The 27828-nt window shown below is 41.2% G+C and overlaps 2 protein-coding genes across 2 annotated transcripts in view; one reads left to right on the forward strand and one right to left on the reverse strand.

Moving 5' to 3' along the window:
- The window catches only part of LOC139550564 (myosin light chain 1, cardiac muscle-like), a 68059-nt gene that overhangs the window by 7601 nt on the left and 32630 nt on the right, over nt 1-27828 (reverse strand). The gene's annotated exons all lie outside the window — the stretch shown is intronic.
- LOC139550563 (parathyroid hormone/parathyroid hormone-related peptide receptor-like) overlaps nt 24437-27828 on the forward strand; it is a 74025-nt gene continuing 70633 nt past the window's right edge. Inside the window, exon 1 of the mRNA XM_071361519.1 lies at nt 24437-25626. Within this exon, the coding sequence (XP_071217620.1) occupies nt 25540-25626 (87 nt within the window). The 5' untranslated portion in view covers nt 24437-25539. The remainder of the gene's footprint in view (nt 25627-27828) is intronic.

A 27828-nucleotide genomic window follows, 5' to 3' on the forward strand; every position in this document is an offset into this window, starting at 1 on the left:
TAGTGTGGATCCCTTTGCATAATAGTTCAATGTCCTGGACTCCCGCATGAGACTGGGTTGTTAGAGCTTCCATTCACCAGAAGTCCCCATTTCTTGAATAACTATTTAAGGGCCAAGTGCTGTCAAACACGTGATTTCCTGTGTTTTATATACACTGCTCAAAAAAATAAAGGGAACACTTAAACAACACAATGTAACTCCAAGTCAATCACACTTCTGTGAAATCAAACTGTCCACTTAGGAAGCAGCACTGATTGACAATAAATTTCACATGCTGTTGTGCAAATGGAATAGACAAAAGGTGGAAATTATAGGCAATTAGCCAGACACCCCCAATAAAGGAGTGATTCTGCAGGTGGTGACCACAGACCACACCTCAGTTCCTATGCTTCCTGGCTGATGTTTTGGTCAATTTTGAATGCTGGCGGTGCTCTCACTCTAGTGGTAGCATGAGACGGAGTCTACAACCCACACAAGTGGCTCAGGTAGTGAAGCTCATCCAGGATGGCACATCAATGCGAGCTGTGGCAAGAAGGTTTGCTGTGTCTGTCAGCGTAGTGTCCAGAGCATGGAGGCGCTACCAGGAGACAGGCCAGTACATCAGGAGACGTGGAGGAGGCCGTAGGAGGGCAACAACCCAGCAGCAGGACCGCTACCTCCGCCTTTGAGCAGGAGGAGCACTGCCAGAGCCCTGCAAAATGACCTCCAGCAGGACACAAATGTGCATGTGTCTGCTCAAACGGTCAGAAACAGACTCCATGAGGGTGGTATGAGGGCCCGACGTCCACAGGTGGGGGTTGTGCTTACAGCCCAACACCGTGCAGGATGTTTGGCATTTGCCAGAGAACACCAAGATTGGCAAATTCGCCACTGGCGCCCTGTGCTCTTCACAGATGAAAGCAGGTTCACACTGAGCACGTGACAGACGTGACAGAGTCTGGAGACGCCGTGGAGAACGTTCTGCTGCCTGCAACATCCTCCAGCATGACCGGTTTGGCGGTGGGTCAGTCATGGTGTGGGGTGGCATTTCTTTGGGGGGCCGCACAGCCCTCCATGTGCTCGCCAGAGGTAGCCTGACTGCCATTAGGTACCGAGATGAGATCCTCAGACCCCTTGTGAGACCATATGCTGGTGCGGTTGGCCCTGGGTTCCTCCTAATGCAAGACAATGCTAGACCTCATGTGACTGGAGTGTGTCAGCAGTTCCTGCAAGAGGAAGGCATTGATGCTATGGACTGGCCCGCCCGTTCCCCAGACCTGAATCCAATTGAGCACATCTGGGACATCATGTCTCGCTCCATCCACCAATGCCACGTTGCACCACAGACTGTCCAGGAGTTGGCGGATGCTTTAGTCCAGGTCTGGGAGGAGATCCCTCAGGAGACCATCTGACACCTCATCAGGAGCATGCCCAGGCGTTGTAGGGAGGTCATACAGGCACGTGGAGGCCACACACACTACTGAGCCTCATTTTGACTTGTTTTAAGGACATTACATCAAAGTTGGATCAGCCTGTAGTGTGGTTTTCCACTTTAATTTTGAGTGTGACTCCAAATCCAGACCTCCATGGGTTGATAAATTTGATTTCCATTGATAATTTTTGTGTGATTTTGTTGTCAGCACATTCAACTATGTAAAGAAAAAAGTATTTAATAAGAATATTTCATTCATTCAGATCTAGGATGTGTTATTTTAGTGTTCCCTTTATTTTTTTGAGCAGTGTTGTTCAACTTTGTTGTACATTTATTTGTCAATGGGGTCTTTTGGGGGGAGTTTCATTACTTGTTTCTGATTGGAGAAATTACAGTGTTCCAATTGCAACGTACCAATTGCCCTCAGTCTCCCTTATAGGACCGTTATGATGGAACATACAATTTATACTGATTTACTGTTGCAACAGAGCATGGATGAATGTATATGATATACAATTTGTATTTGCTGAAGATCTGCAGTGTCGAAATCAATTTTATCACTCAAAGAACATCAAACTATTATGGGCCAGCACAATGGCCTAACACTAACGATTGGCTGAATAGAGAGACAGAATGACCTAATACAAGATCACTTTACAGTTTCCTAAAAGGCATTGTCTTTCAATAGTGTGCTGTAATATCTGAAAATAGCAAATGTGCTTGTCATGTAACTGTAACTTTAGTAAAAAATGATTTACTTTTATTAAGTACTTTTTGATGTCCTTTTATTAAGAAATTATTGAGTTTAGTTGAGTTTATTTTATTGTTACAGGGACAGTGCACATTAATCAACGTTTCAGTAAAAGTGCCGGTTTTAGCCTGCCGGCTAATGTTCAACCGCAGTCCCTGGGCAGGTTGACTCCATGTCACATATTATGGTCACATTTGGGATCTGGAAACCAGTAACAGACACTGTCTGGGTAGCTTTTTGTTGATCCTTATGAATCTTACTTTAACACAGTAAGGGTTGAAAGGTAAGTCACGTAGGGCTTTCTAAAACATGTTTCTACAGAATCCATTCAGCCATTCGGATTTGTACGTCATCTTCTTTCAGAAAATGTGTCTCACAATTCATCTGAGCTGATGATTGTCTCCAGTTCACATCCCAAAGGCGATCAGATATTTGGGAGTATGTTGCTATCGGGAATATGTTCTCTACAGGAACTCTACTCAGATCTGATGGTCTCTTTGTTCTCCTCTGTTCTTCTCTGACCATTGAAGTCCATGTATGTAAAATATTGAGGTATTATCTATTCAGTGATAGGACTAGACCTCAGTACTCACTGATTAGATTTAACATATGAAAAAGACACAATCTTTATAAAAACATTTGCCTATTTTAAACTCCCAGGAAACACTTAGTTAAACATTGCATGATATTTGTGAGTATTTCAAATCATACAACATGGAGCAGCACTGAATAGAAAAACCTTCACTAAACTTGAACCTGTTACTATGAGGCTAGTCTGTGAGGCTATGAGGCTAGTCTGTCAAACTGTCACCAGGCATAGACTGGGACACAGTGCCCTCCTTTGGCTAAAAGGTTAAATATGTGACATGGAGTCAACAACACCCACTTACTTTCTGTGTGACAGAGGAGGAACAAGCTGTACAATTTTATATGAATGAAAGCTGTTGAATGAATGAAAGCATGAAATCATGGTTTTTGATGACCCCATCACTATAATTCCTGTAGAATGTACAGTATTTCAAGAAAACTTTACAAGAGCTCTGTTCGATCGAACACACTTGAACAAATTTCAATCTACATTAAACTTTTAAATATTTGTTTTCTTAAATTTCATTCAAAGAACATCCAACTATTATTGGCCAGCTCAAATGCCTAACACTAACTGTTGGCAAATAGAGAGACAAAGTTACCTAATACCAATGTTGTGGACATGAGTCACATAACTTGCATTCGAGTCTGACTCCAGTCACAAATTTAATGACTTGATACTCAACTTGATGGAAATAAAATAACTTGAAACTTGACTTCGGGACTCTACTTGAACTTGACTTGAGACTGATGACTTGAAATGGTCTGGCCAGGTTTTGTAATGTTTTGTCACTCATTTTGTGGCACAGAGTCTACCTGGATTACTCTCCATGCACCCAGAGGCAGTAGCTGCAGCATCTCCCTTGCAAAGAAAACTGCAACAGACTGGCTAGTGAAACGCACACGCAGCACTCTGATTGGACCAGCAAACTGTCAATCAACACAGGTCGGGTGAGCTAGCAGATTGGATCGGGTGCAGCACAGATGCCAAATTATAGGAAGAGAGGATTGTCATAATAAATAAATATGCAGCTCCAAAAATTGTTTGGTGATCAAGAATATGAACGTTTACTTTGCAAGCTCATCAGGAATGGGGCATCAATTAGTAACATAGGTCTACTGGTATTTTGGTATGTAGCAGTTGCTTGAAATGTCTAATTTACTCATGAATCTTGCATTTAGAATTAGTTTAAAATGAATTATTACTGTGGCGAAGACGCACCATAGGCGCGGCTCTTCACTTGAGCTCTCAAAACTCCCGCCAGTGGAATGCTTTTTTTCTCCTGTTGAAATGTTTGCTGCTGCTTTCACATGTTTAGCCAATATCCAAATTGCACCTGGGCAGGAAAAATACATTATGCCCTTTATCTTGCATTTCAAAGAAAATTCCAATAACTCAATTTAGCGGAGTATCTACAGAATGAGCATTTTATTTTACCCATTGATCAAAAGATTGGACACCCGACTTTAATGCACATTTATTGGGCATGTATCAGACCTCAGTATAAGACCCAGATGCAGACAGTTCGAAATAACAAATGTTTATTTACGAAACAGGGGGCAGTAATCCAGTGCAGAGTTCGTAAGGTACAGAACGGCAGGCAGGCTTATGGAAACAGGAGACCAAGGGCTATGAGACATAGGTTTAATCCTAGACACATGAAAGTGAGATGTATACGGAGGGTACGGGGCAACAGAGGACAATTAGCAGAGGGGCTAAGAATCTTGGAGTTGGGGAAAGGGCTGATAAAATGGGGGGAAAGTTTGCGGGACTCCACTCGGAGGGGCAGATCCCGAGTGGACAGCCATACCCTCTGCCCGAGACGATACCGGGGAGCTGGGGTCCGGTGGCGGTCCACCTATTGTCGATACCTGGAGGTGGTCTTGAGAAGAGCCGACCGAGTTTTCTTCCAGGTCCGGCGACAGCGGCAGACAAACTCCTGGGCAGAGAGTATGCCGACCTCTTCCTCTTGCTCCGGGAAGAGTGGGGGCTGATATCCCAGGGAACGCTCAAAAGAAGAGAGACCAGTGGCAGAGCAGGGGAGGGTGTTGTAGACGTACTCAACCCACAGGAGTTGCTAGCTCCAGGTGGTGGGGTTGGCGGAGACAAGGCAGCGAAGAGTTGTCTCCAGTAGAGACAGCCATACCCTTAAGTCGCTGGAACTAAGAGAATCCCAATACCATGGGATCCTGAGGAGACTTAATAAGCATGAATTGGATAGCCTCTCTGTGATTCCCTGACACTTGTAGGATGATGGGAGTGGTATTGTGGGTGACCCTGCCTATAGAGCTCGCATCCAGCGCCCTAACGTCCATGGGAATGGAGAGGGGCTGAGTGGGGATGTCCAGTTCAGATGCCAGGGTGGCGTCTATAAAACTCTCATCGGCCCCAGCCTGCTTAAACTTTCAGCTGGAGACAACCTAGCTCTGCCTAGTTACATAGGCTCGTGAAGAGGCGAATCGGCAGACTTCGCAGACTCTCGGGGGAACTCGGGTAGCCTCGGATTTTGTCGGAAACGGAGATGTCGGGGATTTCCGAGGTGGAATCAGACCTCCTCTCCTTCCTACGTTCCCGTAGCCGCCCATCGATCTGGATGGTCAAGGCGATGAGCGAGTTGAGATCTGTCGATAGTTCCCGGGCTGCTAGCTCGTCGTTAACTTCCTCCGATAATCTGTGCAGGATGAGGTGAACTATCTTTGAGAGGTTCGAGGGGAAGGAGGAGGGCTGCAGCTCGAAGGTTAGGGAACACTGAGCAAGAAACTCCCCCGACAGGTTCCCGACTCTCCAGCGAAGCGTTCTGGAGAAGGTAAGCGGGGTTCTCGGGAAGCCAGGGGGGCTGGGAGAGACGCACTGCTGACAGCCAGGTTACTGAGGTGCTGGGTGCTTACCGTCTTATTAGGCTGCCTAACAGACAACCCGCGGAATTGCTCCAGCAATGTATCCAACGCGCAGTCATGGCGTTCGGCCAAGGTCTGTAAACGTTCCATAAGACCACGAAACAACTCCTTGTGCCTTCCAATGGTGGCTCCTTGGGAGGAGATGGCGTTGCAGAGCTGGTCCGAGTCTGCTGGGTCATTAATGGCCAGTTCGTACTATCAGACCTCAGGATAAGACCCAGATGCAGACAGTTCGAAATAACAAATGTTTATTTACGAAACAAGGTGCAGGCAAACGACAGGTCAAGGGCAGGCAAAGGTCAGTAATCCAGGGCAGAGTCCGTAAGGGACAGAACGGCAGGCAGGCTCAGGGCAGGCAGGGATCAGTAATCCAGGGCAGGGTCAAGAGGTACAGAACGGCAAGCAGGCTCAGGGTCAGGACAGGCAGAATGGTCAAAAACCGGGAGAACTAGAAAACAAGAACAATCAAGAAACAGGAGTACGGGGAAAAATGCTGGCAGTCTTGACGAGACAGGACGAACTGGCAACAGACAAACAGAGCACACAGGTATAAATACACCGGGATAATGGGGAAGATGGGCGACACCTGGAAGGGGGTGGAGACAAGCACAAAGACAGGAGAAAGAGATCAGGGTGTGACAGTACAACTCCACATGCAATCCATGTATCCATTTAGACCAGTGGTACTCATTGCGAGGCCCTTAATTTGCGACTCGCTGTGATTTTCCTATTTTCCATTCATAATACATAACAATGATACAATTTCAATTCAATGTGTTTAATGCAGGCCTGCATCACTTAATTTAATATATCTAATGTTCCCTGGACGGCAAATAGATGCCAGTATATCGCAGCTGTTGAACATAAAGGCTGAAATAGAACGTTTGCCGAAATAGAAAGCAACTGTTCAGCTACAGCGACCGACACATATCAGTTTGCTACTAGCTAATTTTGCAGTCTGGTAGACATGGTTGGATTTATTGTTAAAAATAAACGTAAATCTATTGACAATGAAAATGAGGGGGAAGAGCTGGAGAACAACGTGACAACTACGAACGAGCAACCACCGAGGAACCAGGAAAATCAGGAAGATTGGGGCAGGGAAATGCAGCTAGCTAACGTAGCTAATGTGACTAACGTGGCTCCTGTGGCTAAGAGAAGGATACAGTCGATTCAAGAAGAGAAATGTACAGACAAGTATTTTTTTGTACTGCATAATGGGACTAGCTCACTTTGTCTTATTTGCCAGAAGGCAGTCAATTGTTTTAAACAAGCAAATAAAGAGCGACATTTCCAGTCACACCATGCCCACCTGAAAAACATACAGTGGGGAGAACAAGTATTTGATACACTGCCGATTTTGAAGGTTTTCCTACTTACAAAGCATGTAGAGGTCTGTAATTTTTATCATAGGTACACTTCAACTGTGAGAGACGGAATCTAAAACAAAAATCCAGAAAATCACATTGTATGATTTTTAAGTAATTAATTTGCATTTTATTGCATGACATAAGTATTTGATACATCAGAAAAGCAGAACTTAATATTTGGTACAGAAACCTTTGTTTGCAATTACAAAGATCATACGTTTCCTGTAGTTATTGACCAGGTTTGCACACACTGCAGCAGGGATTTTGGCCCACTCCTCCATACATACCATCTCCAGATCCTTCAGGTTTCGGGGCTGTCGCTGGGCAATACGGACGTTCAGCTCCCTCCAAAGATTTTCTATTGGGTTCAGGTCTGGAGACTGGCTAGGCCACTCCAGGACCTTGAGATGCTTCTTACGGAGCCACTCCTTAGTTGCCCTGGCTGTGTGTTTCGGGTCGTTGTCATGCTGGAAGATCCAGCCACGACCCATCTTCAATGCTCTTACTGAGGGAAGGAGGTTTTTGGCCAAGATCTCGCGATACATGGCCCCATCCATCCTCCCCTCAATACGGTGCAGTCGTCCTGTCCCCTTTGCAGAAAAGCATCCCCAAAGAATGATGTTTCCACCTCCATGCTTCACGGTTGGGATGGTGTTCTTGGGGTTGTACTCAACCTTCTTCTTCCTCCAAACACGGCGAGTGGAGTTTAGACCAAAAAGCTCTATTTTTGTCTCATCAGACCACATGACCTTCTCCCATTCCTCCTCTGGATCATCCAGATGGTCATTGGCAAACTTCAGACGGGCCTGGACATGCACTGGCTTGAGCAGGGGGACCTTGCGTGCGCTGCAGGATTTCAATCCATGACAGCGTAGTGTGTTACTAATGGTTTTCTTTGAGACTCTGGTCCCAGCTCTCTTCAGGTCATTGACCAGGTCCTGCCGTGTAGTTCTGGGCTGATCCCTCACCTTCCTTATGATCATTGATGCCCCACGAGGTGAGATCTTGCATGGAGCCCCAGACCGAGGGTGATTGACCGTCATCTTGAACTTCTTCCATTTTCTAATAATTGCGCCAACAGTTGTTGCCTTCTCACCAAGCTGCTTGCCTATTGTCCTGTAGCCCATCCCAGCCTTGTGCAGGTCTACAATTTTATCCCTGATGTCCTTACACAGCTCTCTGGTCTTGGCCATTGTGGAGAGGTTGGAGTCTGTTTGATTGAGTGGGTGGACAGGTGTCTTTTATACAGGTAACGAGTTCAAACAGGTGCAGTTAATACAGGTAATGAGTGGAGAACAGGAGGGCTTCTTAAAGAAAAACTAACAGGTCTGTGAGAGCCGGAATTCTTACTGCTTGGTAGGTGATCAAATACTTATGTCATGCAATAAAATGCAAATTAATTATTTAAAAATCATACAATATGATTTTCTGGATTTTTGTTTTAGATTCCGTCTCTCACAGTTGAAGTGTACCTATGATAAAAATTACAGACCTCTACATGCTTTGTAAGTAGGAAAACCTGCAAAATCGGCAGTGTATCAAATACTTGTTCTCCCCACTGTATACACCACAAAGCAACCTTAGAAACAATAAAATAGTGCAACTCAAAGGACAGCTCAAAGGACAACAAGATATGATGGACAGATCTAGCACTGTTGCAGAGAAAACAATATGAGATTGCTTGGATACTCACAAGAAACAAGAAGGCCTTCACAGGCACAGAGATTGTCAAATAATGTTTTTTGGCCTCAGCCGAATATTGCATGCTGATTTCACAAACAAGGAAGCTATTTTAAAGCAAATCAAGGGACTGCAACTCTCAGACTCGACCATAACAAGACGCATAGAAGACATCGGCGAGGACATCGGTAAGCAACTGATTACTGACATATCTGTGGCACCATGTTTTAGTATTGCGCTTGACGAAAGCACTTATCCTCTACAGGATTGCTGGGTCCCCCTCGGGACGGTTGAGCTAACGTAGGTTAATGCGAATAGCCAGAACATTTCCCAGGACATAGAAATATCTAATATTGGCAGAAACCTTAAATTCTTGTTATTCTAACTGCACTGTCCAATTTACAGTAGCTATTACACTGAAATAGTACCATGCTATTGTTTGAGGAGAGTGCACGGTTATGAACTTGAAAAGTTATTAATAAACCAATTAGGCACATCAAATAAAATAAAATACAATTTTATTGGTCACATACTCATGGTTAACAGATGTTAATGCGAGTGTAGCGAAATAATTGTGCTTCTAGTTCCGACAGTGCAGTAATATCTAACAAGTAATCTAACAAATTCACAACGACTACCTTATACACACAAATGTAAAGGGATGAATAAGAATATGTACATATAAATATATGGATGAGCGATGGTCGTGCGGCATAGGCAAGATGCAGTAGATGGTATAGAATACAGTATATACATATGAGATGAGTAATGTAGGATATGTAGACATTATTAAAGTGGCGTTATTTAAAGTGACTAGTGATACCTTTATTAGATCAATTTATTAAATGTATTAATAAGTGACATTGACCAATTATGTGTTTGGCTTCGCTTCCCTCAAAACGAGTCGTTCAGAGAGGAACTTTTATGTTTACTGCCCCTTCAGGGACAAACACGAGGAGAGGATATTCTGAAAGCCCTTGTTACATTTTTTGCTGATAATAATATTGACTGGTGAAATCTGGCATCTGTGTGCACTGACGGTGCCCCAAAAGTGCGAGGGAAGGAGAAGGGACTCAACAATGAACATTATGAAACAAAAACAGAGAAACAGACTGACCTGGATTGCCTCACAAGTATAGCAACAACAGACTATACATCTATAATTAATTCAGTCAAGGAGCAGAAGGGACGTTTTTGCTCATCCAACTACTGAGGTAACCCTTAATATGTGTCTTATACATGTGATGTAACCTATTTGATGTGTGTATGTATATATTTGTGATGTGCTGTACATCAAATCAATTGCAAGTGCTCTATTGCTCTGAATTTGCTTTCAATTGATAATTGATAATATTGGAAGAAAAAGTACAACAAATTAAAGATCTGTGCGGCCCTCTGAATGATTGTCTCAACTCAAAGTGTCCCCCTTGCAAAAAATATTAACACTGATTTAGACCTACACCATAATAATATGAAACATTTAAATCAACACTAGGCCTGCTGCTGCTCAAATACACTCGCTCCCAAATGCAAGCCCCGCTCTCCTTGTGCGCTCTTGAATTAGGCTAACTTTGACTTGCCCCAAGTCCACAACCTTTCTATAAATGTGTATCTTGTAAATGCTACCCTACCCTTATTGCTAGCAAGTGCCCTAGTTATCTACGTAATTCGAGTGAAGTTATTTTCCTTCAATTTGAACATTTATTTCAGGTGCTTACCTTGTGTCTGTCTTGTTTCTGTTCCCGGCCTCTTGTTGGTACACTCTTTCCACGCCACTTCGATACAAAGGGATTTTGGTAGCAGGTTAGCAGAGCATTTTTGCTAACCCTAACCTTTTCCTAACCTTATCCTCAGTCTCCTAACCTGCGACGTTATTTCTCCTAACCTGCTGTGTAAGTTATCCTAACATGCTGCGAAAAAGTCACTGGTATTGACGTGGCATGAAAAGAGTGCTTCCCGCCGCCTCTTGGAGCTCTGCTCATGTAGCACCATTTCTCACACGTGTTCTGTCATTTTCTAATGTATTAATTTGTTTAATGAGATCTCTCATATTGAAAATGTATACTGGTTGGATGGAGAAGAGCCTGTAAATGTTATGTGATTCTATGATTAAGTCTGCTTCTATACGTTTGTATAGCCTTCAGCTTAAATTATATAATTGGCCAGTTATAATTGGCACCACTGCTTGATGAGGCAATGGTTTTTCCCAGGTTGTAGCCTATGTAGAGTCACCAGAAAACACTAACATCCGGTTTTCAACCTAACTTACGTTTCCCCTGAAAAACTGAAGTGGGAACTCCGCTCAGGAGTCTTTCTACCCCTGCTACGTTATATTACCCAGCTAGTGGCACAAGGTAGGCCCTATTTCTAACTGGCTTTACCAGTGTTCTGTGCTCTGATGGGGAGCGTATACGTGTTTGTAGGCTGTACATTTGTCTGACATTATACCGTTTCCTAGACCAGGAAATATCCTGGATTGAGTTCAGTTTGATTTTGATTTCTTTGGGGCCATTTGTTTTTTCATAGTTTCTTTGATTTTTAAAGTCCTTTTTGACCTATTTTGCCGACATTATTATATATCCTAACCACTGCGCCATCACTATCCTTATTTTGTGAAAGAAACCACAGTTTTAGCACATTTTTGCATCCTTTCCCTCCTGCCTGCTGCATCATGTCCTTTAGCCAATATCAAATCTAATTACTATCATCATTAGCTAATTCATTTAATTGGTTTGTGATAGCTGTTGATAGACGTACGATGCTCCTGTTCAGCTGTATCATTTTCAAACAACCTTTACTTGGTTGAAAAGACCGGTGTCTTTTAAAAACCTCACTAGGGTATGTGGGACGGTAGCGTCCCACCTCGTCAACAGCCAGTGAAACTGCAGGGCGCCAAATTCAAAACAACAGAAATCCCATAATTTAAATTCCTCAAACATACAAGTATTTTACACCATTTTAAAGATACACTTGTTGTAAATGTGTCCGATTTCAAAAATGTTTTACTACGAAAGCACACCAAATGATTATGTTAGGTTAGAGCCAAGTCACAGAAAAAGACAGCCATTTTTCCAGCCAAAGAGCGCAGTAACAAAAAGCAGAAATAGAGATAACATTAATCACTAACCTTTGATGATCTTCATCAGATGACACTCATAGGACTTCATGTTACACAATACATGTATGTTTTGTTCGGTAAAGTTCATATTTATATGCAAAAATCTGAGTTTAGGCGGGACGCTACTGTCTCACTTGGCAAAAAGACAGAGAAAATGCAGAGCGCCAAATTCAAATTAATTACTATAAAAATTACTATAAAAATCAAACTTTCATTAAATCACACATGAAAGATACCAAATTAAAGCTACACTGGTTGTGAATCCACCCAACATGTCAGAATTCAAATAGGCTTTTCGGCGAAAGCAAACGATGCTATTATCTGAGTTAGCACCATTGTAAACAAAGAGAGAGAAGCATATTTCAACCCTGCAGGCGTGACACAAAACGCAGAAATAAAATATAAATCATGCCTTACCTTTGACGAGCTTCTGTTGTTGGCACTCCAATATGTCCCATAAACATCACAAATGGTCCTTTTGTTCGATTAATTCCGGCGATATATATCCAAAATGTCCATTTATTTGGCGCGTTTGATCCAGAAAAACACCGGTTCCAAATTGTGAAACGTGACTACAAAATATCTCAAAGGTTACCTGTAAACTTTGCCAAAAAATGTCAAACAACTTTTGTAATACAACTTTAGGTATTTTTTTACGTAAATAATCGATCAAATTGAAGACGGGATGATCTGTGTTCAATACAGGATTAAAACCAACTGTAGCTAGCTTTCTGGTCATGCGCTTCTAACAAACAGGACACTTCGAGTGACCCTCTTTAGAAATTGGTTGAGGTTATTCCTTTGTGTAGTACGGCCATCTTGGCCGTACTTCTTCATTACACAAAAGAATAACCTCAACCAATTTCTAAAGACTGTTGACATCCAGTGGAAGCGGTAGGAACTGCAAGAAGGTCCCTTAGAAATCTGGTTTCCCAATGAAAGCTCATTGAAAAGAGAGTGACCTCAAAAAAAAAACTGAATGGTTTGTCCTCGGGGTTTCGCCTGCTAAATAAGTTCTGTTATACTCACAGACATGATTCAAAGAGTTTTAGAAAATTCAGAGTGTTTTCTATCCAAATCTACTAATAATATGCATATCTTATCTTCTGGGGATGAGTAGCTGGCAGTTTAATTTGGGCATGCTTTTCATCCAAAATTCCGAATGCTGCCCCCTACCCAAGAGAACCTCCCATGGCTAGTTGCAGGTAGAACGTTGGAATTGAGAAAATGCTCCATTATGAAACTAAATACATTTTTGCTCCATGAAGTAATCCAACAATGTATACTCCCCCATCCTGTTGTTCGGCGCTTCCTCTTTCGCCTGGCAGTCACCAGGAGTGTGTGTGTGTTTGTGTGTGTGTGCACGCTTGCATGTGTGTGCATATTTAGCTGTTGCCTGAGAGACTAAGCTTTAACACATCTGTCTCGATGTCTGTTGGGCAAGATATGATAAATGACCTGATGTCTCATTACTGAATACCACTTAAATATTCACTCTCTAGTAGACAGCTTGCTGGTTCCGTAAGCAATAAGCATTATGCCTCCAAATGAAATTAACAGAAAAAAAATACAATTAAATGATTTCAGTTGAGGCTGAGGTGCCACTTGCATATTGTAGGGTAATGTGGGGTAACCAGCCCCCCCTTGTAATTCTCACATAATAAACACTTTCTGTCACACATTTCTTTCCCAACACTTTCTCTGGCTGCCACTCAGTAGCGATGGTGCCGTTTAAGATGAGGGAGCACGATATTTCTATTATAGCATATTGGCTGACTGTAATTCATATTCCATTCACCCAGCTCAATGTAAAATCAATAGGTTTAGGCTACTTCATCATAGTCAATATTTTCCCTATACCCATCATGAGGTTGCTACAATGAATCTAAGGGAGTGCCAGATAAAGGGGAGGTAATGAGAGAGGTAATGGAGTCCAGGTGTGCCTCATGATGATGCACAGGTGCGCATAATCATAATGATTGATGCCAGGTGTGCGTAATGTTGGTTGCCTGGACCGGTGGTTAGTAAACCGGTGACGTTGAACGCCGGATAGGTGGAGCAGGAGTAGACGTGACAGATCCTTTGATTGGGTCGACAACATGTCAATTTATATTGCAAGAGCTCTGATAGGTTAGAGGATGTCCTCCGGAAGTTGTCATAATTACTGTGTAAGTCTATGGAAGGGGTTGAGAACCATGAGGCTCCTAGGTTTTGCATTGAAGTCAATGTGCTAAACAGTGTTTAAATACATTATTTGGTGAAGTGAATATATTTAGTATAGTTTTATCTAAAAAGGATAACTTTTTTTTTGTTTCACTATTATAATTTTTGCTGAAATTCAATGAGTAGGATGGTCCTCCCCTTCCTCCTCTGAGGAACCTACACAGCTACCACTACTCTTGCTCAACTAAAAAGGTTATCGATCTCATCGACATTTTTTAAGTCAATCTAAAAATAACGATTCTGAGCTAAATTGATCTAATATTTCGTCATTTACAAAAAGTTGTATATAGATAATCTAAGGTAGATCTATAAACCCTTTACATTAACCATTAGGGGAGCCCAAAGATACTTTGGAAAAACAACCTTTTTCTAAAACCAACATTTCATTAAATAACAAAAAAGTGTAATCTGAGGCCACTTATTTCTCTTCATAGTTTGTTTGCTTCCATTATCCACATGCCTCATTTTTACCAAACTTTGCTTTTTTTGTGTCAGCAATTGGATATTGTTCTTAGGGGGGCTAGTTACCCCAAATTAACATATGAATGCTTCTCCCTAGCCATATTAACACTGCTGCATATACAGTATTTGGATATAGTCAAGTGTGGTTATAGTGAAAGGATCATTGGCTACAGTTGTCCTCTTTAAGCCTGTGAGGAAAATGGTTGTTGGGTGAAAATCCATTATTGATACGTTAAGAACAACAGAATATGCTACCAAAATCAATTTGTGAAGTAATCAGTTTGTTTGAAACACATATTGTTTTTTCCATCTTGGGAGAAGATTGTGAGATTCCTTACCCGGCTTGGATCTTATTTCCTGTTTCTCAGTTTCTCGTTGGGAGATCTGAGTGGTGAGCTGTCAAGGCAATAAGAATTGCTGTCATATTAGATTGAGATGGGGGAGGGCGGCAGTAAACTATTGTTCTGTTGCGTTCAGAGAGAGTGTTTCCCCGCCTTGTTTGTTGTCCTGGAACAATAATTTAACCATAATTAGAGAGATAAGCCAAAGCCAAAGTATTATACTGTGATTAAGTGTTTATTACCATCGATTACCTCATATTTCTTTCGCAGAGATAGAGTGGATGAGGGATGCAAGCAAACTGGAGGACCATGAGCTTTTACTATAACTTCTACATAATGTATATTGAACAAAGATATAAATGCAAAATGTAAAGGGTTGGTCCCATGTTTCATGAAAAGTGTTGATCCCAGAAATGTCCCAAAAGCTTATTTCTCTCAAATGTTGTGCACAAATTGGTTTACATTGCTGTTAGTGTGCATTGCTACTTTGCCTGACAGGTGACAGGCGTGGTATATCAAGAAGCTGATTTAACAGCATGATCATTACACAGGTGCACCTTATGCTGGGGACAATAAAAGGCCATTTTAAAATGTGCAGTTTTATGTGTAGAGTGATGCCACAGATGTTTCAAGTTGCATGCAATTGGCATGCTTACTGCAGGAATGTCCACCAGAGCTGTTGCCAGAGAATGTAATGTTATTTTCTCTACCATAAGCTGCATCCAACATAGTTTTAGAGAATTTGGCTGTACATCCAACCGGCCTCACAACCGCAGACCACGTGTAACCACGCCAACCCAGGACCTCCACATCCGGCTTCTTCACCTGCGGGATCGTCTGAGACCAGCCACCCAGACAGCTGATGAAACTGAGGAGTATTTCTGTATGTAATAAAGCCCTTTTGTGGGGAAAAACTCATTCAGATTGGCTGGACATGTCTCCCCAGGCAGGGGCGCAGCCATGGGTGGGCCTGGGAGTGCATAGACCCAGTCACTTGGGAGCCAGGCCCACCCATGGCTGAGCCTAATATATTTTTTTCAATTGACTGATTTCCTTATACAGTGGGGAGAACAAGTATTTGATACACTGCCGATTTTGCAGGTTTTCCTACTTACAAAGCATGTAGAGGTCTGTAATTTTTATCATAGGTACACTTCAACTATGAGAGACGGAATCCAGAAATCCAGAAAATCACATTGTATGATTTTTAAGTAATTAATTTGCATTTTATTGCATGACATAAGTATTTGATACATCAGAAAAGCAGAACTTAATATTTGGTACAGAAACCTTTGTTTGCAATTACAGAGATCATACGTTTCCTGTAGTTCTTGACTAGGTTTGCACACACTGCAGCAGGGATTTTGGCCCACTCCTCCCTACAGATCTTCTCCAGATCCTTCAGGTTTCGGGGCTGTCGCTGGGCAATACGGACTTTCAGCTCCCTCCAAAGATTTTCTATTGGGTTCAGGTCTGGAGACTGGCTAGGCCACTCCAGGACCTTGAGATGCTTCTTACGGAGCCACTCCTTGGTTGCCATGGCTGTGTGCTTCGTGTCGTTGTCATGCTGGAAGACCCAGCCACGACCCATCTTCAATGCTCTTACTGAGGGAAGGAGGTTGTTGGCCAAGATCTCGCGATACATGGCCCCATCCATCCTCCCCTCAATACGGTGCAGTCGTCCTGTCCCCTTTGCAGAAAAGCATCCCCAAAGAATGATGTTTCCACCTCCATGCTTCACGGTTGGGATGGTGTTCTTGGGGTTGTACTCATCCTTCTTCTTCTTCCAAACACGGCGAGTGGAGTTTAGACCAAAAAGCTCTATTTTTGTCTCATCAGACCACATGACCTTCTCCCATTCCTCCTCTGGATCATCCAGATGGTCATTGGCAAACTTCAGACGGGCCTGGACATGCGCTGGCTTGAGCAGGGGGACCTTGTGTACACTGCAGGATTTTAATCCATGACGGCGTAGTGTGTTACTAATGGTTTTCTTTGAGACTGTGGTCCCAGCTCTCTTCAGGTCATTGACCAGGTCCTGCCGGGTAGTTCTGGGCTGATCCCTCACCTTCCTCATGATCATTGATGCCCCACGAGGTGAGATCTTGCATGGAGCCCCAGACCGAGGGTGATTGACCGTCATCTTCAACTTCTTCCATTTTCTAATAATTGCGCCAACAGTTGTTGCCTTCTCCCCAAGCTGCTTGCCTATTGTCCTGTAGCCCATCCCAGCCTTGTGCAGGTCTACAATTTTATCCCTGATGTCCTTACACAGCTCTCTGGTCTTGGCCATTGTGGAGAGGTTGGAATCTGTTTGATTGTGTGTGGACAGGTGTCTTTTATACAGGTAACGAGTTCAAACAGGTGCAGTTAATACAGGTAATGAGTGGAGAACAGGAGGGCTTCTTAAAGAAAAACTAACAGGTCTGTGAGAGCCGGAATTCTTACTGGTTGGTAGGTGATCAAATACTTATGTCATGCAATAAAATGCAAATTAATTATTTAAAAATCATACAATGTGATTTTCTGGATTTTTGTTTTAGATTCCGTCTCTCACAGTTGAAGTGTACCTATGATAAAAATTACAGACCTCTACATGCTTTGTAAGTAGGAAAACCTGCAAAATCGGCAGTGTATCAAATACTTGTTCTCCCCACTGTATGAACTGTAACTCAATAAAATATTAGAAATTGTTGCATGTTCCGTTTATATTTTTGTTCAGTATATATTGTTTGGGAAACATGTACGTCATCTACATGTTGTAGATTTTGTAGTTTGTGAAAATCAAGCCTGAGGATTGGATCAGAAGGTAATGTTTAGAAGGTAAAAAAACAATAGTGGAGGTCGTATTTTGAAGAAACTAAAGAATCAAGTGAAAATGTCGGAACGCAACATTTTAAAATCACTTGATTGTGATTACATCCTTCTCCACAAGACAACAAAAGTGATCAATTTATCAAACATATCTATATTCTTGATATATATATATAGACTCTTCAATGATGATGAGAAGTTAAAGTGAAAAGGCTACGAGTCTGTCTGTCAAGCTAATAAACTGTGCCTTGTGTCACATTGTGCAGCTAGGGGCATTAACCTGGGTCCCACTCTCTCTCTCTTTCTCTCTGAGTTTCCACATCATTGATAATTTCCCCTTCACTTCAGGCATACCATAAGGCATAGCCTACATAGGAGTGAATGTTGTGCTCTCACCAAGCAGATGACATCTATACAACTGATTAAGCAAAGCAAGATGCTCAGGAGGAGATGCACCATGCTATTTCTTATTCTATCTACAATGCCCATTCTACCCAACTGTGTTCCCAGATTGAGTCTGTATTTTACACTGTCTTTCGGGGCCGCTGACTCATGATTGCCATCACTAAGTTGTCCCAACAAAAAAAGTTACTTTTACTAACAATATTGCAAAAAAACTGGCAAAACATTTGGTATAATCTAGATTAGGTTTAAGGGTGCTTCCCAGCCACCATACATTTTTCAAAGATACAGCCAACTCAATGATTTTGGTTGAGAGTTGGTATAAGATACATGTGAATGTAATGGGTTGTGTTTTGACATTGCAGTCCAACAGAGAGTTGAACTTTTGACCCAATGTATCCAGACTAGCTAGGTCCATCAACTAATTGAGTTCACTCAATGGAGTGTGCCCTTGTCTAAATTCTTTCCACTCGCAACCACATCCCTAAAACCCAACCACACAATGGGATTTCATGACTTTGGGTTTTAATTTGTCCAAAGAGGCCTTACAAACCAAAAAAAGAAACGCATACATAAAATAAAAACTATATTTTTGTCAAAGAAAACAATAACTTGTTGGAGACCAATTCAGGGGCGTGCTGAAATACGTGCAGTGTTTAGCTGGAAGCTTGTTCTCCTGTTTTCCCTTTGTGTTGCACAGCAAATGACAAACTACAGTCTGGCTTGCTAGATTAGATCTGCTGCTTTTAATCACTGAATGTAGATGTAAAAATGCTGTTCTTGGGGTCATCTGGTATTGAAGCATCAAATTCTAGTGACAAGTTGAGTTCATTAGATAGTTGTTGTGCTTTTTGAACTCCTCTTGACCTATTCAATACTTTCCTGCAGTCAAATGACCGAGTGGCTTCATGAGTGGAACGTTATTAATATTTTTCATTTTTCATGATTTTGTTGTCTTTCAGTCTTCTGTGATGTATATAAAGTGTAATATTGGGAGGCAAATACATTTCGAACTTCATATCTGACATGGTACGGGTGTCATCTGTTTTATTTCCATAGCCATCCATGCGTGTGAAGTGTATACTTTTGTTTCAAAGTAGATTTGTTTTTGCTCCATGAAGTTAATCCTTTCCCCTGATGGTCACCAGGAGTGAGTGTGTGTGTGTGTGTCTGCCTTTCTGTTTGTGTCTGTGTTTGAATGTCTGAGTGAGTCTGTGTGTGTGTTGGGGGTGGGGGTGGGGGGGTTGCTTGTACAGACTTGAACCATTTTACAAGTGCTTTAAACATGCTAAAAACACATGATTGCATTGCTTAAATATGAAGTCCATAGAATGTTCTACTTTGAAATGCAACCATTGCCATTTCACTCTGCACTATTTTGCATAATAGTAGCCTTATTTCATTTATATGCTTATATTATTATCATATTAATTGTTATCATTATCTGTAATTGCACAAAGTTCTTACTGTAGCACACATGTATATGTTATTTAAAATATCTTGAGTTCTTTCTGCTCGTATCAGCATGTGATAATAATGCATACTTTATCATGCATATTTGTTCCTTCTATCTGTCCAATGTTGAGCTATATAAACTGTCAGTTAGAATGACATCAACTACAATAATTCACTTAATTTTCCTTTATATTTTCTTTGTAGAGTACATAGTCTATTATACAGTTCAGGTATTTCACAACAGTATTGTGATTCAACTGGGTGAGACTATCAATGGAGGCTGCTGAGGGAGGACGGCTCATAATAATGGCTAGAACAGAGTCAATGGTGTGGTATCAACCATATGGAAACGACGTCTTTTATGTGTTTGATTCCATTCCAGACATTATTATGAGCCGTCCTCCCCTCAGCAGCCTTCACTGCTCTCTAGAGCAGTTTGCCCTATGCATACACAATACATACACAAGGCCAGTATTTGTCAGATGTCACCAGCTAAAAACAACCTGCTGTTCCAATGTCCTAGTCTGTAACCAAAGTATGGCTCTTTATCATCCAAATTAGCCTGCATGCCACCCTGTTTCATCCAGCCAGTGGGACACCATCAACGGTAAGGTTAGAGGGAGTACGGCATAGCACACAAAACATAAGCATCTCATTATTGAGTATGTTGCAATTTAATGTTTAATTATCTGCTTATTCATGCATATAAATGACGATTTAAATGAATGTTTAACTCCTGCAGGAGGGCTGCAAGCTAGATAAAATGTAAAACATAAGACTACATATTGTAGACTGTATAAAATGCGATATCTCACAAGCATAGCGTATGCACATAGGAGTGGCGAGATACTCTTAGATGCAAAATCTATGCTGTGTGACAATCTCTCTCAGTGTGATATACGGTTGAGCATTTCTGTGGCACGGAAGCATCATTCTCTCCCATGTATAATGGATATGGATTAGATGGCGCCTTAATCCAAATCAATCTACTCACCACACACGTCACATTGTCGCTATGTGTGTGGTAGGCAACATGTAAGCTACTATAAAAAGACACTTTGATGACTAATTTCCAGACTCTTTACTTTGAGAACTATATTTATCATTTTCTTATAAATTGATAGGTATTTGTCTATCTGTTCTAATGAGTAAGCAGTAAGATGAATGGTTGTGTCAGTACATGCAGTAGGGGGATTTATCTACTGAACTTGACCAATTTTTCTTCTTGAGTGCATTACCTTTAAGGCTTCTGTACACATTGGTGGTTGATAGTCTTGTTTATTCATGGTTTTGAAAGAAGAAAAAAAACACAGTAGGCACATTTTTTGAATTTGTCACCTGAATGTGTTGACATTCTAACAGTGCAAGAGTACTGCAATAGATACAAATGTTCCTCTAACTAAACCAATCAATTAACCAATATTGTTCGACATTGGGCTTATTGGCGTCATTAAGTCTACGTGCTGACTCACAAATCTATACAGAATCTATATAAATGATATGGTTGTTCCTCATATAGAAATATGCCAAAAAATGAGTACAAGTATGGTTTTACAAACCTTTGGAAAGTAGTCAGACTCCTTGACTTTATCAACATTTTATTAGGTTACAGCCTTATTCTAAAATGTATTAAATCGTTTTTCCCTCATCAATCTACACACAATACCCCATAATGACAAAGCAAAAACAGGATTTTAGATTTTTTTGCTAATTTATTAAAAATAAATAAAAAAATGTTACATTTACGTAAGTATTCAGACCCTTTACTTAGTGCTTTGTTGAATCACCTTTGGCAGCAATTTTTAGCCTTGAGTCTTCTTGGATATGACGCTACAAGCTTGGCCCACATCTATTTGGGGAGTTTCTCCCATTCTTCTCTGCAGATCCTCTCAAGCTCTGTCAGGTTGGATGGGGAGCGTCGCTGCACAGCTATTTTCAGGTCTCTCCAGAGAAGTTTGATCAGGTTCAAGTCCGGGCTCTGGCTGGGCCACTCAAGGACATTCAGAGAGGACATTCAGAGACCACTACTGCGTTTTCTTGGCTGTGTGCTTAGGGTCGTTGTCCTGTTGGAAGGAGAACCTTCGCTGCAGTCTGAGGTCCTGAGCACTCTGGAGCAGGTTTTCATCAAGGATCTCTCTGTACTTTGCTCCGTTCATTTTGCCTCAATCCGGACTAGTCTCCCAGTCCCTGCTGCTGAAAAACACCCCCACAGCATGATGCTGCCACCACCATGCTTCACCGTAGGGATGGTGCCAGGTTTCCTCCAGACGTGACACTTGGCATTCAGGCCAAAGAGTTCAATCTTGGTTTCATCAGACCAGATAATCTTGTTTATCATGATCTAAGAGTATTTAGGTGCCTTTTGGCAAACTCCAAGCGGGCTGTCATGTGCTTCCAGTCTCTGTCTGGCCACTCTACCATAAAGGCCTGATTGGTGGAGTGCTGTAGAGATGGTTGTCCCTCTGGAATGTTCTCCCATCTCCACAGTGGAACTCTAGAGCTCTGTCAGAGTGACAATTGGGTTCTTGGTCACCTCCCTGACCAAGGCCCTTCTCCCCCGATTGCTCATTGGTGTTTCCAAACTTCTTCCATTTAAGAATAATGGAGGCCACTGTGTTCTTGGGGACCTTCAATGCTGCATAATTTTTTTTACCCATCCCCAGATCTGGTCCTCGACACAATCCTGTCTGGGAGCTCTACGGACAATTCCTTCAACCTCATGGCTTGGTTTTTGCTCTGACATGCACTGTCATCTGTGGTACCTTATATATACAGATATGTGCCTTTCCAAATCATGTCCAATCAATTGTATTGACCACAGGTGAACTCCAATGAAGTTGTAGAAACATCGCAAGATGATCAATGGAAACAGGATGCACCTAAGCTCATTTTTGAGTCTCATAGCAAAGGGTCTGAATACTTATTTCGATTTTTAATTTGTAATAAATTTAGAAAAATGTATAAAACCTGTTTTCGCTTTGTCATTACGGGGTATTGTGTGTAGATTGTTGAGGATTTGTATTTATTTAATCAATTTTAGAATGGATTAAGATAACAAAATTAGGAAAAAGTCAAGGGGTCTGAATACTTTCCGAAGGCACTGTATATTCTTGTAATTTATAGTGTATTAAATCTCAGATTTACATACGAGTAGTAGTTTCTTAAACGATAGGACTCATGAGTTTTTACTCACCAATGTAACAACACATTGTGGTCAAAGACATAGTAACTTAGTTATAGTCACGATTTGGTTTCCTATAAGTAAAAACACAGTTATGTTTTTGGGTATTACATATTTATTAACTTATTTACGGATATCTTCTACACTACCCACAATACCTAATTTCTGAACATCATAAGGAGGATTTCCTCTGTGCTAACGTGTTCGTATGCTAGCTCGGTAGCTAGCTCAAGCTGGCTAACGTGAGCCACTAGCCATGCTAGCATGTATTTACATTCCAGACCAAGTGTTGACGGTGGTGAGCTACAATCCACCAATCACAGGAAATGGAATCTATCTATTTGAGATTTCCCTGACTCTCCATTGGCCCGTGAAACACCGCCTCCCCATGGTAGCTAACTCAGTTAGCTAAGTTTTTATTTGATGGGCCCAGCCATCATGTCTCTGCTCTCTCTTTGCTTTGATCTGTGGTTATGTTTTAGTTGTGTTGTGTTAGTTGTATTCTAGCTGGTCTCCAGTAGTTGGGCTCTAGGTTGCCGACCATAACCGTGGTGGTTGGCTAGGCTAGTTAGGCTAATAGCTAGTTGGTTAAATAGCTAACGTTCGCTGGCTGGCTAGCTTTCTGGTTAAGATAATTGCATTTAGTTAACATTCTTTGATAAATGGTTAGATGGCATTATAATTTCCAAAACTTTAATGTAGCTGTAAACTAGGTGTTGATAGCAACTGACTGACTCATGTAGTGCTAACATAACGTTAGCAGGCTGGTAGGGCTAACGTTAGAATGCTAATTGGTTAGCAACCTTGCATGTTGATTTGTAACAGTAAATGTAGCACTTGTAGTGCTTGTAGTTTGGCTGAAAATTAAATTGAAACTAGTAGTCATGAGTGCAAACAATTAGGCTTAATTTTAAGTTATATATTGGAAGTTATTTCTTTTGGAATTTACTTTATAGGGAATAAGCTGGCTTGTCAGTTCCTCCATATTACATCACCCCCCGGATTTTTTTTTTTACTATATGACTTGGCATTCTTCGGAATTCTGAACGGTTTTATGTAATAACTTGTAACTTCGCATTGTGATTTTTGATGTGTATACTAATGCAAATCAAGATGTTACATGTGGTTAAGTTTATGCTACCTACCCTTCAGCTTTAGTGTAGCTTAAAACTTCTTCCATTATGAAGTAATTGGTAGCTCAACACTGCTGAAGATACAATAGTTGGCAATTTGAAAGATTGTAAATTGTAAATTCATGAAGGGTCACTTGAATTTGGAAATGTATGTAATAATACAGTAACAATAACAATATGTATGTCTTTTTTTATGTATCATTCAGTCACAAAATGTGTTCACAAGTCTGGCGATAACAATTATATTATGGCAAAGTGGACATATCATGTTAGAGGATATGCACAGTATGGCAAGGATACTAGTGGAAAATAACAGTGTAGGCTAAATTTGCCTGGAACATTTTACATCTCCTCCCATACATTATCTGTTGATAGCAAATACAATAAAATATGCAAAATGTTAGCATAGTTTGCTGTAATAAACTGGCAACACTCAGAAATATGTTGAATGTGGAGATTGTGTGGAAAGCGGTGAGAAAATACTGTATGTCATTTTAGAGACGTGGTTTAATCTAACGCAAGAGAGCGCGGACCAATGAGAACCTTTCACGCGCTTCTCTGATACCTGCCTCTTTCATTCGCCTTCATACTCTCACAATTGGTGTCGAGCAACTGCCGTTCACATCTGGCGCCGCGGTGAATATTAGGGATAACTCTTTAACTTTCTGATTTATTTTGAAAGGAGGCTGCCTTTTTAGATTTAGGTGGTTCTCAAAAAGCTGAAATGCATCAGAGTTTGGTTTGTCACAAATAGCGTAAGTGTGATCTTTATAGCCTGGTTTGCGATTTCCTTGGACTGTCTACACCACCATGCGTAAACAGAGCATGGTTACGTTTGTAGATTTGATACATCCACATAGAATGAATATAAGTATGAAGTTACACGTTTTATAGTTCGATACAATGTCTAGAATAGTTGGTCATTCGTATGCATGGTCCATCATCTATTCAGTTTAGAAATGAATGTCTAGTGGGACAGTCTACACGATAAGATGTTTCGTCATAGCACGAATTTTATTAGAAAAAGTTGCTAATTCTATGACTAACATGACGCTGTGCCTTGAGATGCACTTTTCATGTTAAGACGACTTCCCGAGAAAAGATTATGTAATTCAATTGTCTATAGTTCTTCACTGTGATAGATGACATGATGAACCATGCGTTTGTGCACTATATGTCAATTATTTTAGGTCATATAATAAGTGACATTTTCATATGATTTTGTCCACTTAACAATTAACATTTGGACGGGGTTCTTGGGAAGGAAATTTGGGATATGGCATAAAGGCGCACAGCTCCATACTGAAGTGTATAAGTTAGTCTGAAGGGCAATTTAAAAGACCTAAAAATACAGCGCTGGTTTCTTCTCCACAAAGAATCATTTGAACTTCCCACCGCAGAACGAGAGCGACAGAAATAGTTCTGACATGTGGATGCAATTTCAGAAGAAGTAAAAATACAAAAAAAAAACAGACATGCAGATAAATAAAGTGAGTGGGCTCAGTTTGAACGTATTACAGATTTAAAAAAGAGGGAGGGAAAGCGAAGAGATTATAGTTATGATTTTACAAGCCACTATCAAGACCATAATGAGAGGACAGATAGAGTGAAAGATGACTTGCACTTTTGAAGACAGTTTAAAGTAAATTAAGTCATTTTAACTGAAGCATCAACTCAACCTTGCTTTCTGAAACGACTATTGGAGGTTCGGCATGGTTGTCTCAGGGATGGGCCCCACTCTAGTGTTCCACAGTGTGGGCTTTCTTTTCTTCAGCTTGGTCCTCAGTCACGTCTGTCTGGTAAGTTATTAATTTCATTATAGAACATGTTCTGCATGTCATTCTTGTATTTTACCACATGTGTAGGCAGCTAACCTTACAGCCTATTCAGTTGTAATAGGTTGAAGCTAGGCTATATATTTTTTAATAATTGTGACCTTCATTGAACATCCCAGCCTATTGAAGCTGGAATTATGTTGACAGATGATTCACGACATGAATAAACCATCTATAAAAATGTTTCTTCATAATGTAACAAATTAAACAGACACATTCCTTAACATCTCTTCCCATAGCACTTGTAGAGCAAGGATGTTTTGTTAGACATTGTACCTACAAAATTATATTCTGACATATTCCACTGCCCTGCTCAGAGCATACTGTGGATACATATACTTTTAGAAAAAAGGGTTCCAAAAGGGTTCTTCGGCTGTCCCCATTGAAGAACCCTTTTTGGTTCCAGGTAGAACCATTTTTGATTCAAAGTAGAACTATTTTGGGTTTCATGAAGAACCCTCTCGGGAAAGGGTTCTACCTGGAACCAAAAGGGTTCTCCTATGGGGACAGGCAAAAAATTATTTTAGGTTCTAGATACCACCTTTTTTTTCTAAGAGTGTACCCACCCACTCAGTGTATTGCATTCACTCAGGTACATAATGCTATGCAGTGCAATTTCCATGAATGAATGCTATTAAAGCACCTCATAAAATGTAGGCATTTACTTAATTATATGGGAAATTATTTTACTACAGTAGACTATAATGTGTGTCATTTCAATTATGCATGAATCCTACTGAAGCCCCATCACACTGAGAGATAGAGTGCATGTGTTAAATCACTTTGCCAAGCCTAATCGATAGTAATGTTGACATCTTTGTTGAACTATGATGGATACAGTAACTGCATGTACATCATCAGGGGGGAGAGAGAGAGAGAGAGTCTAAATACAAAAGTAGGTTTTTACCATTCTTTGTATCCGGCATGGGTATTATTTTAATGAAAACATGTATTCACATGTCATTTCAGTGTGGTGTTTTCCAAAGGAGAATGCTATTGTACATGCACCGCATGGGGGCAAATGCTCATTACATTTCATGTCTGTGTAATGTCATGCTCATGTAGGTTTTCTCATGTTGATAGGTGATGTTAACTTATTAGTAAAGCCACAAGGTTGATGATGCTATTTTCAAAAGTCAGTATAACAGTAGCTCTACTCTGTAGACTACACTGTGGCTTTGCCGACAGCAGTACAGGCAACTGCAAGTAGCACTGCTGGTCCTGGTTGTTCTGTGTTTTTTGGCTGAGTGTGTTGAGCGTTCAACAGGCAGTTTGCTGGGGCTGTGAGGTACAGGGCCTTTCCCTGGTGATGTGGAGCATCACTGTGTCGCAGCACTGCTGGCATCATTGGTTTAGGTGGCAGGGGAAAACAATTCTAACATAGCTAACTGCATTTATAGCTGATTCAACATTTGGTCGTTAAAGGCTGTGTCTGTACATTTTGTTTACCCTTTCAGTTTTGATGTTTTGTTTGTGTTATTTTTCTCTAAAAAGTTATATTTAAAAGTTGTGTTTTTTATAGTATATGTCCAATGATGATATCCAGGTAACTGCCAAAATGATGGAAAGACTTGAGTAAGTGAGGGGTACACAGTATATTGAAAGCAGGTGCTTCCACACAGGTGTGGTTCTTCAGTTAATTAAGCAATCATGCTTAGGGTCATGTATAAAAATGCTGGGCAGGCCATTATTTTGGCTACCATAGGATGACAATGCCCCCATCCGCAGGGCATGAGTGGTCACTGAATGGTTTGATGAGCATGAAAACGATGTAAACCATATGCCATGGCCGTCTCAGTTACCAGATCTCAACCCAATTGAACTCTTATGGGAGATTCTGGAGCGGCACCTGAGGCAGCGTTTTCCACCAACATGAACAAAATACCAAATTATGGAATTTCTCTTGGAAGAATGGTGTCACATCCCTCCAATAGAGTTCCAGACACTTGTGGAATCTATGCCAAGGTCATTGAAGCTGTTCTGGCTTGTGGTGGCCCAACCCCCTATTAAGACGCTTTATGTTGGGGTTTCCTTTATTTTGGCAGTTACCTGTAGATTTCCCCCAGCTTACGAAGGCTGAGTAATGAAGCACTAACAACATCTATAACTATATTAAGAAAGTCTAAGTTCTATGTCAGTTAGTATGTATCCTTCCATTAAGCTATA

The sequence above is a fragment of the Salvelinus alpinus genome, chromosome 23, assembly GCF_045679555.1.
Source record: "Salvelinus alpinus chromosome 23, SLU_Salpinus.1, whole genome shotgun sequence".
NCBI classification, from domain to species: domain Eukaryota; kingdom Metazoa; phylum Chordata; class Actinopteri; order Salmoniformes; family Salmonidae; genus Salvelinus; species Salvelinus alpinus.